Below are 13,531 nucleotides of genomic sequence, written 5' to 3'. Positions count from 1 at the left end.
AGTCCACTGCATCCCATCCACATTTCTAAATGACTTTCATCACAATCTCTGATATGTAAAATCACTCGCAAATCATTTTGCACCCTATTGCATAATGTAGTCGTTGGTACACGATGTTTGAAAAAAAAAATTGATGGGATGGTTACGTCACAAATCCTTTTAATCATAGATGAGTTCAATGAAGGTTGAGATAGGATTAAAAATTAAGGACAATTATGATGCCATCATTAAAGAAACTTAGTTCCAAATCCGTGTTACTGGTCTGTGTAGTACATCCAGGAAGACAAAGAACAAAATACATTATATTCATGTTGATATTGGCAATGACATTTTATACTCAATTTACTTCTGCAGTAAAATATTTACAAAGAACACTCGTACTTCGTTGAGGTATAAGGTTTTTAACTAAATAAATATTAAGTGTGTGTGTGTGTGTGCGTGTGTGTTTGTGTACTTCACCTCGTATTATATTCTCACCAACTTTAATTACAGTGTCATATGTAAATCGAACTTTTATTGAAAAGTGGTGATCGCCGTTAACATGAAAACTTAGATGCCAATAGATACATTGAAGTAACATAATATATATGTATATATATATATGTATATATATATATATATATATATATATATATATATATATATATATATGAATGTAATATCCAGGGATCGAGGTGTAGGAAGAAAGTTAGCTTCAAACAAAATATTTAAAAAAAAACAATTTTCAGGGACAATAGTGGTCTATTGAGACGGAAGGTTGTGGATTTTTTTTCATGTCGAAGAATGATAAGCTGAAAAAAAATTATTTTTGTATTCCGCGATAGGTGACCAGGTTTGCTGGGTGTGTGAATAAGAATACAAAAGTTACGGAATGGAATAGGAAAGATCCAGGTTACATATGTTTCATAGCGAGCGGAACCTCAGAAGTGGTAAAATCCAAGTGAGGTGTATACCACCGGCAACACTTCAGGCAAAGGATACCTTGATTAGATTAAAGGTTACGTTGTCGCAAGGTGGTACATGTCGACGCATGGAAGATTCAATCAGAATGATCGTTTTCCATAAATTTTCAGGTTTCTGAATGTAAGCATATTTACATATTGCACTGGAAAAATTCTATACAATAGGAAAACATGAACATTTCAGAAACATTCAGACATCACATGCTTTTGTATGCCAGTATCTATGAAAAGCTCACGCATATATACATATTAGCAACAATTATAACGATATAGAATATGGAGACTGGTACATCCTCAAAATTTATTTCCTTTCATTTTATAATTTCATACAAGATATTTTTAATATGTACATATACATATACGCGCGCGCGTGTGTATTAGAAACTTTATTCATATCAGCGAGAATAGTATAATGCTGACGCCATAAGAATTTAGAAACTTAGAAACTTAGAACATGGAATAATATTCAAAATAATTCGTGTTTAGAGCGCTAACTCAAAGCAGATAAAACTATAAATAAGCACCTGTAAATATTGGCTTTAAAAGCGTTTGAATAGAAAATTGAAAGGTTTTTTTTTTATTCCATTACTTACACGCTGTTATTTATAGGTTTATCTGCTTCGGGTTTCACCGTTCCAAAAAAGAATTATTTCATGTTTTATCGAGGATTTTAAATTCACATGACGTAAGCAATATATATATATAGTAAAAAAAAAACAAAAAAACAAAGAACAAACACAAAAAAAGCAACAACGCGAGGACGTGGTACATGTAAAGTATTAACAGACGCTCAGGGAAGGAAAGAAAGATGGTTTAACATTTCGAGCAAAGCTCTTCTTAAGAAACAGAAAAAAGTTCAATAGAAACGGAAGACGGAGGGCAAAAAATCGCCAACGATTCACATGTGGTTACATTTTGAAACCATTTTGAATATATATTTATTTCCTTTTATTTTAAAATTTCATACAGTATATTTTTAATACACACACACACACACACACACACACACACACACACACACACACACATATATATGTATGTATGTATATGTACATATTAAAAATATACTGGATGGTATTGTAAAATGAAAGGAAATAAATTTTGAGGATGTACCAGTCTCCATATTCTATATCGTTATAATTGTTGCTAATATGTATATATGTGTGAGCTTTTCATAGATGAATATTTCTGAAATGTTCATGTTTTTCCTATTGTATAGAATTTTTCCAGTGCGATATGTAAATATGTTTACATTCGGAAACCTGGAAATTTATGGAAACAATTCGCATGCTTGTGAAGGAAAGTGTACTTTGTGTGTAAGAACGTGTGTGTGTGTGTGTGAACGTGTGTGTGTGTGAACGTGCGTGTGTGTGTGCGTGCGCGCGTGTGTTTGATAGTGTTCATCAAAATTAATTGTATACATGTCTGATTCCCGATTTTCTTCCCCAAATTTGTAGCCTTGTACGTATGTTAATATTCATTTTGTAATATACAAAGAATTTGACTAGCGGTTCCCAACCGGAGTCCACATGGCCCTTGGGAGGCCATGTAAGATTTTGTTGTTAAAATTTATCTGCAATAAATTGGCTATACATCTGAAATATATAAAATATTTTATATAGCTTCTAATAATATTTTATTCTAGAAATATAAAAGGGTTTTGATTTTTAAAAAATCGAATGGCTAAGAGGGTCCAACGGAGTAAAATGGGATTGAGCAAAATAGGATTGAATAAAATGGTTGAGAAACGCTGATTTAGACTCCGAATTTAATACTACTCTTTAAACCCAGAGCCACCAGATCAAATAAATTTATGGTTATTAATGTCCAAACAGTGATGACCCTCTTTTATTTTAGATAGTGTATTAATAGCAACATTAGCTAACGTCTCGTTAAAATAAAAATTGGTTAGTCGTGTGTGATTTGGGAATATTTAGTGGTAATATCTAACAGGTCGAGAGACCACGTAGTGATAAGATAAATAGAAAAATATATGTTTATGACATTCAGTATGACTTCACTCTAGAACAGTGGTTCTCAATCGGGGCTCATAGACCTTGGGGTGGGGGTGGGTCCCATATAAAATGTTGTTATTAAAATGTATGTGCAATAAACTGGTTAAATTTTCGACAATGCATAACATATTTTAATTTTTTAATTATTAAATTCCTAATAATATTTAATTATAAACATTGTACAGCTATGGGGTCCATCTGTATGAATAAGGATCAAAGGTGTCTATTGGCAAAAAATGTTGAGTATCACAAATTATGGCTTATTTATTGTAACGATCATCACCCTGTCTACCTTGTCGACCTTGACCTGTTCATCTTTTGCTTGACATTTTAGCGGTATTTTCCATCTAACTGCTGTCTCTGAAATACCGACATCAATACAGTGTAACCTTTCTAGACTAATCGCAGACTAACGTCCAGTAATAAACATTGACTCTCTTCAATCGAACTCACATTCAGACCCCAATGGTCGAAGACTAGCCTCGCGTTTGAAACTCAGGGTACCAAAGATTCTGAATCAAACTATTTTGATCTATCTATCTATCTATCTATCTATCTATCTGTCTATCTATCTTCATATATATATATCTGTCTATATACATATATATATATAATCTGTGAATACTTTCTTCAGAATAAATATACATGCATGTTTTTGTGCATCTATCTATTTATCAATCTATAATATACATAATATATTTGAGTGTGTATACTGACATTAGTATATATGAGTAATAAATAAAACAAACTTTAACTGATACATTTTCTTTTTATATGAAATATACATTTTTTAAATGTGCGTTTATAAGTATAAAAGTCGTCAATATCTGAATATTCATAAGTTACTGAGGATATAATATTGATCAAAATTGATATAGCAACGTAGTTCCCAATATCGTTGCAGCGTTTATACAGTTGACCTTCATTATTATTATTATTATTATTATTATTATTATTATTGTTGTTGTTGTTATTATCACCACCAATATTATCATCTTCACTAATTAGTTTTTGTTCGAATGATAGTGTTCATTTACTACAAATACTGCTTGAAATAATGTCATTAAAAATAAACAGTACTCGATATTATAAATAGAAAACAACATGGCTGTAGAATATCAGTAAAATGTACATTTCCTGAGTTTATAGTGATTGGTTAATTACTGTAACATTATTAGGATTATTAAGTTAAGTGATGATGTATTGAATGTCGTACGCAAACAATTCTTCACTGATTTCTCTCTTTGTTGGAGCAAGTAAACAGAAATCTAGTGGCGAATATAAGCGACCCTCAAGGTTAACGGGAGATAATTTCAAGAAATTAAGATTTAATTTCTTAAAGTTATTTTGAATGCTTAGACGGAAAGTCTGATTTCTGTTTATTGGCAAGGGACGACTACGGAGATGTTTCGGTCTATTAGGCCTCATCAGCGTAGTCTTGTCTACTGATCAGCTGATATTGTTTTTTTTTCTGGTCAGTATAATCTGTATATGCTTAATTAAGATGGATTTCTCTCAAAGAGTCGATTGGTTAGGTTTGAAGGGATATATGTAGATTGGGGAAAAGGGAAGCATTTGTCAGGTTTAAAGATACCATGGGAGACTGGGAGAAGCTTGATTGGTCAAGATCATAAAGAAACAAGGACGAAAGCGAGAAAAGTATTGGTTGGTAAAGAGAGCGATAGATTGCTCTAGTTTATACGGACTTAGGGATATTGAGAGAGGTGTAATGATTTGTTAGGTTCACAGACACAAATCGGTTAAGTTTGCAGATACAGATTGGGAAACGGGGCATTGATTGATCAAATTTATAAAGATGTAGGAAGAGTGAAACAGAAACAATGTTTGGTTAGGATTAAAGAGATAATGGTGGATTGGAAGTTGTATATTTAGTTGGTCATTTTAAACATCAGTGATGGAAATGATGCACTATCATATAGACAGCTGAAACTAGATCGTAGATTTAATTAGAAGAGAACTTGCTGCTCTGGCACGTCATTTCCCACAAATAATGATTTATTTGTGAACCGAAAAGTCACATACTTATAGAGGAAAAGGACATGTTGTGCAATAACGTTCATGCTTTTCTCAAGGTTATAACGGCATATGTGAAGTGAAAGAGTTTCAAAATCAGTTTGCGGAGATGACTCACCACGGGCGATCGAATAATATTTCGAATAGTGATAATAAAAAACAATAAATTAAGCGAAGGGAAATATTTAAAGGATTTAGACAGAAAAAGCAAAATATTTCTGCCAGTCAGGAGTAGTTCAGTTATCAATTTATAAAGTATACTAAGCGTCATCGCTTTTATATGCCGTGTCATCAGCACGTACAGAAGCATTCATCAATAATTGGATAGGGAATTTTTTCCCAGCGACACCGTCGTCTAAGACTTTTCCGTCGATTAATTCCGTTCCTTACCGAACCCAACTTAAGACTAGTGCTCTTAGATCTATTCGACACCTTATTACCGGGTCGATCTTTACAGTTCCATCTTAGCAGATGGATAATTTTACTTTTTGCAGACACGCAACGCATGCCAGGTGGCCACGAACACTGTCCATTGTCGGTGCAACTTCCCTGCCGTATCCATGGCGGCCAAAAAAATTCTCCCACGTTAACCCAGGAATACTGAACTGGACATGAAGATTTTTTTACAAGCCACATTTTAATAGCAGCGATAATTTGTGTATCAGGAGCCATTGCGGTGTTGTTATCATAGGTTAAATTAATCTTTAGGTCTTTCACTGCATCTTGCATCATGCTGTCAATTGGATAGTCGACGTATGTCAAAGATCCATTTTTGTTCTTTGGTTTATTAATAGACATCACATTGGGATTGAAATCCTTTCCCAAAATTTGTAAAAGTTTTTTCTTTCTTCGTCTCCTTGGTTTTGTTGTTAGTATTCCATGTGAGTTGTGCTTGAATTGGGAATTAGGATTATGTTTAAAGATCCTTTCAATCCCATAATCCGAAATGGCAATTGACTTGGGATAGAAACTGGTGGCAAAAAGTTCATTTAGCATGAAGGTGTTGAAAATGTACCATAACATTGCTAGGCTTCCACTTTTCATCTTCACAGCAATTTATTGAAACCTGCCAAAGAGAAAGAAAAGAAATCATGAACACTAGAATATTTTATGAAATAAACAAACAATGGTGTTCTAGTTAGGGCTAAAACTCTAAAGCTATAAGAAGACACAACTTTAATTTGTAGTTGTAAGAATGACTGAGGAGATGTATTGTCAAATGCAATATATCCTAGTCGCGATCATCCCAGCTATTCACCCAGTTTTCAGCACCCTGAATTTCATTATCCAATATGTTCATTTGTAAGACCGTAAAGTATAATCTGCTTGTTCTACTAGATCGATCGATCACTTATAGGCACTTATAATGCGGGTCATTCGGAGGCGTTGGCAAAAAACATCTGCCCAAAATATCAGTGACGGCGAAGCGAACATCACGATAATTCAACGAAGCTAAGCTGCATCCATATAAACACTTGTTTACATGCATATTATATATATATATATATATATATATATATATATATATAAAGTGTAGTATATTGCCACTTTAACATTACTACACTTTATCGTGCAGTTACTGTTAATACTTCATTTAGAGAATTAACATATATATATATACATATACGTAAATATATTTGCATATGCATATACATGCATCCTATATGTGCATGAACAATCAACAAATTTATATATATATATACTTTATTAAAAAGCAGTAAAAATATCGCAAACACTGTTACTCAGAGTTTCACGTTCCCGTTCGTCGGACAGTTTTGTTTAGAATGGATCAAGATAAAGTTATCTCCAGAAATACAATGACATTGATTGATACACATTTGAAAATGGTTTCGTTTCATTGCTTCTTTTAACTAACGGTCTTTTCAATAACCAGTTGCATGAAATATTGTCGATTTTTACCCGTCAATATCTAAGCTTTTGCTTCCAAAACCATTGGACTACGCCAAGCAGTATGTCACCATCGATAGCTCGGAAATAGATATCCTGCGTGCAAAGAATCTCCTTCCTTTTTATGATGATTCCACTTGGGTCAAAAAGAGTGAAAATTCTCCTCTCCATGTACCGATGGGGGCATATGATGGGGCGGAGTTGTGTATACTTATAGGAGCTTATATTTTGCATAATCTGCATCTAGAATTCCCTTTTATATATGCAGGATTATACAGGGATGACGGTCTTATAGTCACCCAGAAACTTAGGAAGAATCTGATTACTTTCTTCCAAAGAATGGGCTTACAGACTACGATAGAAAGTAACCTTAATAACGTAGATTTTTTTATATATCAACTTAGATTTGCAATTAGATAAATTTAATCCCTACCGTAAGCCCAATGAAAAGCTATGTTATATTAGCAAAGAATCTAATCACCCACCCGTAACCTAGTTAGTAATGTAGGAAGGTAAATATCATCAATTTCTTCAGATGAAACAGCATTTCAAAATGCTGCGCCGTATAATGCATTAAGGAAAAGTGGATTCTCGAAGATCCAGTATAGTCAAGCTAATTCTGACAATAATAGACCACGTACAACTAGAACTAAGGAGGTTTTGTGGTTTAACCCCGCATTTAATATTGCCGTAAAAACTAATCAAAGTAGGGAATTCTAAAAATTAGTTTCTAAACATTTTCAATCTAGCCATAAGTTCTACAGAATTTTTAATAGAACACTGGTGGTTAGCTATTCTTGTTGCAAAAACTTCACCTCTTTTATTATACAGGATAACACGAAAATTATTACATCATCTGTTCCAGAGACGCGAGTTCTTAAATTCGTGCAGGCACGGCACGAGGTTTAAAATGCTAATCGATATAATACCGTATGGGTAAAATGTTTTGACTTTCGGAAAATTTTGTGCGTGCGTGCATACATATATATGCGTTTGTATATATTTATGTCTTGCCTATATATGTCTGTATATGTGTGTAGCCATGTACCTGCGTCTGTATGTTTAGTGTATATACGTATATTATAGATTTCTGGTATGTGTATATATTGCTAAATGTATATGTAATCTAGCGTGAAAAAAAATTTTAAACGGATATATCTTTTAATTTATTAATTTATTGTTTTTACAGCTAATTATTTTCCCTGGGTATTCAGGCCTTTTTTCTTCTTCATAAACTATTTTTCATTTAAGGTTTTCCTCGATTTATGTGCTTACTCTGGTATATATATATATATATATATATATATATATATATATATATATATATGTATGTATGTATGTATGTATGTATGTATGTATGTATGTATGTATGTATACACATACATATACAGGGTGCATAAGGTATTTGAGGTCATACCTTTTTTGGCTCATTGCTGCATTGTTTGCTAGCTCTGTATAATTTTTGTTTCAGAAAATAATAATGGTAGACCCTCAGCTTACGCAAGAAATGAAGCATGCTGTTATTGTGGTTATAAAGGTTGAGCATAGCGTTTTAAAAATATCTCGGCTTTTAGAAGTTGCCAGATCTTTCGTCTACAAAGTTTGTAAGGAGCTGGAGATGGAAACGTATCACCAGTACCAAAGCATTCTAAACGCTCTGAAATCATCAGAATGCCTGAATTTATCCAGCAAGTTAAAAAGACTATTGATTACAATCCCAAAAAGTCCATGAGGTCAATTGCAAAAGATCTCCATGTGTCAGAAGGAACAGGCAGAAATGCTGTCCATGAAGACATCAGATATAAATCTTATATGATGAGGAAAGGTCAATTTGTCAGAAAAAACAAAAAAAAAAATCACTGCATCAAATCTAAAAAGCTCTTAAACAAACAGAAAAATCCAGCAGAAGATTTAATTTGGTTTTTCTCAAACGAGAAAAACTTCGACCAAGATCAAAAAGTTAACAGGAGAAATGTCAGATGGTTATGTGCAGACCCTTCTGAAGTTCCAAGTGTTATGCATACACAATTTCCTGCAACTGTCATGGTTTTAGGGGTTGTCAGCAATGAAAGACATGTGATGCCTCCTTACTTATTTCCACAAAGCCTTAGAGTTAACTCTGCCACCTACATTGAGATCCTGGAAATAAGTGTTAAGCCCTGGATAGACAGTGTATGCAATGGAAAGCCATATGTGTTTCAGTAAGACTCAAAACTATCACACATGGCTCTAGTAACACAGGAATGGATGGCTGAAAATTTTCATGATCATATAACCCTAAATTTTGGCCTCCTAATTCCCCAGATCTCAGTCCATTGGACTATTACATGTGGAGCGTTGTTGAGAGAGAGGTCAATGAACACGCCCATAACACCAAAGATTCTTTGAAAGCTGCCATAGTCAGAGCAATGTCTAAAATGAACCAGGACCATTTGATTCGAGCATGTAGATGATTTAGATCTCATATAGAAGCAGTTGTTGAAGCTGAAGGTGGGTTTATTTAATAACATTATAGAATGCGAATATAGATAGATGCATCGGTTAGGATGCGAAAATAATTGATACATATGTGATGGTAACGTAAACAAAGTCGTAATCCTTACATTAATTTTTTTGTTCTTGCGCTGGTAAATTCGGTGGGTAGAGGTTTGATTGTGGTAGACTGGTTAGTTTCGGTGGGTAATTAGGGCGGGGTGAGTATTATTTAGGTGTTGGGTTCCTAGTTTGATTAAGCACATTAATTAGGAACCCCACACCTAAATAATAGAACAGCACCCAACACGTAGAAACTGAAAAAAGCAGTTAAATATGGCCAGAAAAGGCTATTGTTTATAGCATCATAGCGCACTTTAAAGTGCAAGCATGGATACTAACAAATGGCCGAAACGTAATGTAGACAAAAAAGAATTTATTAATTTGAATGCACTATGATTTTTAAAATGTGACTATTCTATGTATATTCTCTGTTTTCTTTAAACTATTAATTATTTCCCCTATATCGAAAAGAATGAAGTCTCCATAGGGACACCTGGACTTTCGGAAGTGAAAAGTACTAAAAATGGTCAAACTGACCGATCACAAATATTAGCACATAAACATACGAATGATATCCAGAATCATCAATTGATAATAGCGCAAAACTGGCACCCGTAGGATAACATATCCTCACAAAAACTTCTTTACAAAGAAAAAGTTTTTTGAATACAGGCCTATATATACATACATACATACATACATACATACATACATACATACATGCATACATACACACACACACACACACACACGCACACACACACACACACACATATATATATATATATATATATATATATCTTTATGTATGTGTGTGTGTGTGTGTAGTTGAAATTTATAAAAGAACAAAAGACGAAGATAGGTGTATAAACAACAAGCAGGTGTTAGATGAAGATAGGAGAGGAGGGGAGTCAGATGAAGCGGAAAGGGGAGTTGAGCCTATGTTACGCAAAGGAGCGAAGAGAGAAGATTAATTCCTGTTCACGGCGAAGGCGGGTGTCCGGATGGCCCCTGTTCAAAGACAATCTGAACACAGACATGTGTTGTAATGAATGACCGGTAGAGTAGAAATGGCGCGAAACCAGGGCGTTATTGCCAAGTCTAATGTCTCGGAGTTGTTCCGCGAACCGGTCAGCTAAGCGGCGTCCCGTTTGTCCGATGTACAGAGAAGGACAGAAAAAGCAGGAGATGCAGGAAATGACGTTGATAGAAGTGCCGGTAAAGGAGTCAGTAATATGATAGGGACGATGGCGGGTGCCTGTGAGGATGGTGGCGTTGGAGCGGTAGGAGCAAGTACGGCAGCGTGGGCGGGAGCAGGGGAATGAGCTGGGTTAGGAGGTGGGGTTAAGGAAGAAACTGTTGACCAGGAGGTCACGTGGTTTGTGGGCTCGTTTGAAGGAAGGAAGGGTAGGTTAGGGAAGATGTGCGAAGTGGAGAGGAAGGACAGGAGTTGCCGGTGTCACCGGAAGGCTCGGAGAATGGTGCTTTGGAATGGTAGAGGGGTGGTAGGTGAGGGGAAACGGGAGATCGGCGGGTGCGAAGAAAGAGAGCAGAGGCACGGTCCACGGAACGGGCTCTGGCAAGGGCGGTGTGGATAGTGGTGAGGGGATATCCACGAAGGATGAAGTGGCAAGCCATGAGTTGAGACTGAGTCTTAAAGTCATGGTTGTCGTTGCAGAGCCTGCGTAGAAGGGGGAATTGGGAGTAGTGGATGGAGAGCTTGGTGTGAGTAGAGTGGGAGGAGGAGAAGTTGAATTATGAGTGTGAGTCGGTGTGTTTGTAGTAGATGGAGGTAGTGAGAGCAGAGTTGTGTATGTTAACTGAAATGCTGAGAAAGGAGAAGTGTTGGAAATGGTGCAGGAGAATTCGAGGGCAGGATGGGGGGATTGGACAAAAGAGAGGAAGGAGTCCAGTTGTTCGTGGAAGAGCGAGGTCGCACCGATACAGTCATCAATATAACGACCGTATAGTTCGGAAGTGGGACATGTATATATATATATATATATATATATATCTCGCTATGATTGACTGCTAACTCTACAATTTTTTTATTCCCTTTCTGTTTTTTAAAAGAATATTTGCATAGTATTCAAACACAAAGGGCATTTTCCTTGTTTCTGCCTGTGTCTGTCTCTCTTGTTTACTCTTGTGAGTTTCTTTGGCATGAAAGTTTAGAGAAACTTAATGAATTTCAAGCATTTATAAATGGACTTGACATAAACATTCAATTCACGATGGAATATAGCCATCAACAACTTCCTTTCCTCGGCTCATGCCACCCCAGACACACCAGAATGAATATCCCCTCAATCTAGCAAGAAGGACATGTACTATACTTTCTAATGCAATCACCAGGGACACACGACTACATGAACTAAATGATGCACTCATTACCAGGAACTATTCAACTTCACTAATTGAGATATGCTTTCAACGTGCCCTACAACTCAACATCTACTAACTCAGACATCCCAAATTAAAGAATGATTCACCACCAAAAGCCATACCATACATCTCCACACACAACCCTCTTAACAATGAAGCCTTCGACACCATCCTTCAAAATATTCTCCTACTAAAAAAGGACCACAGAATGAACTTAATCCTCCAAACACACACCGTCATAAAAAGCAAGAGACAACCCACATCTATGAAAAGTCTCCTAACACAAGCCCGAATACGCTTCTCAACAACACTGAAACTGTCAGTAAAAAAATGCGGAAGACCCAACTGTGGGATGGCTCTGCACAGATCCCAGATCAAAATTCCCCAAAACAGAAAAATAGCATTCAGCCAACATATCGACATTTGCACCAATAACAAGAATCCAAACTTCAGAATTTTCCCCTCTACCAATTCAGGGACGATACAACCTGTAGCCAACAAATTAGTAAAGAGACTCTCTTTATCACAAAATATAGACCCCTTTTGAACGCATTTACAACAAACAACATATCAACCACGGCCTTAGAATAACACAAACACACACGTAATTAGTAAAGATGATACACTCAAGAGATTCCCAAGAATTCATTAAAAAATAGTCCCAATCACTGCTATAATCCATAACGAATCACTTTTAGGACACTTGACCCTTTAACATACTACTACTATCATACCACCTGCATTCCTTTATTATTCTCCCTTCTCTTTCTCCTTCGTCTTCTTCCTCTCCGCCACTTCTTTCCTAACTTTACTACTATTGCTGTTTAAAATAACACCTACGCAAATTTCATAAACAATACATTCAAAAGAGATGTCTCAAGAATTCAATCACTACTACCATCCACAACAAGTCACTTTCAGGGCACTTGACCATTTAACATCTTATTACTATTATGGCACTCCCGCATTCTCCTCCTCCTCCTCCTTCTTCTTCTTCTTCTTCTTCTTCTTCCCTGCCAACAATTCACAACGACCTCGAACTCACAAGAGTAAACAAGACAGACAAAGACAGGCAGAAACAAGGGAAATGCCCCTTGTATTTGAATACTATGCAAATATTCTTTGAAAAACTTTTCTTGTAATTTTTCCAAAATTTAAATTGGTTTCCATACTTACAGCTGAAAAGTCTCAATGACTGAAACCGGTACTGAAATGTTTTTATAAAATTATTTTTGCATTTTCTACCTTGACTTTTTTCCATATATATATATATATATATATATATATATATATATATATGTATATATATGTATATATATATATATATATATATATATATGTATATATATGTATATATATATATATATATATATGTATATATATGTATATATATATATATATATATATATATATATATATATATATATATATATATATATATATATATATATATATATATCTATAGTGAGTTCAAACAAGAAAAACGACAAAAAAATACAACAAAAAACAACGCGAGGACGTGATACAGATATTGTGTTACTGGACACTCATGAAAGGAAAGATATATATATATATATATATATATATATATATATATATATATATATATATATATCGAAAAATGATCAAAGTTTTTCCCCGAATCATAAGCCCATAAGGCTGATTTCTTAGATATTGTGGTGTGTTTATTTC

At 34.8% G+C, this 13,531-nt stretch overlaps 1 protein-coding gene across 4 annotated transcripts in view; it reads right to left on the bottom strand.

Annotated features, from left to right (window-relative positions):
• Positions 1 to 1,244: 1,244 nt before the first annotated feature.
• LOC106871936 (noggin-3) overlaps positions 1,245 to 13,531 on the bottom strand; it is a 41,599-nt gene continuing 29,312 nt past the window's right edge. For all 4 annotated transcript variants that reach the window (XM_089352493.1, XM_014918698.3, XM_089352494.1 and 1 more), the window contains one exon: positions 1,245 to 6,077. In XM_089352493.1, coding sequence (XP_089208619.1) covers positions 5,303 to 6,055 — 753 coding nt within the window. In that variant the 5' untranslated portion in view covers positions 6,056 to 6,077 and the 3' untranslated portion in view covers positions 1,245 to 5,302. The remainder of the gene's footprint in view (positions 6,078 to 13,531) is intronic.

This window comes from Octopus bimaculoides, chromosome 5 (assembly GCF_046866305.1).
Source record: "Octopus bimaculoides isolate indiv1 chromosome 5, ASM4686630v1, whole genome shotgun sequence".
NCBI classification, from domain to species: domain Eukaryota; kingdom Metazoa; phylum Mollusca; class Cephalopoda; order Octopoda; family Octopodidae; genus Octopus; species Octopus bimaculoides.
The sequence above is the reverse complement of the archived record's forward strand: the minus strand, read 5'-3'. Positions and strand labels throughout refer to the sequence as shown.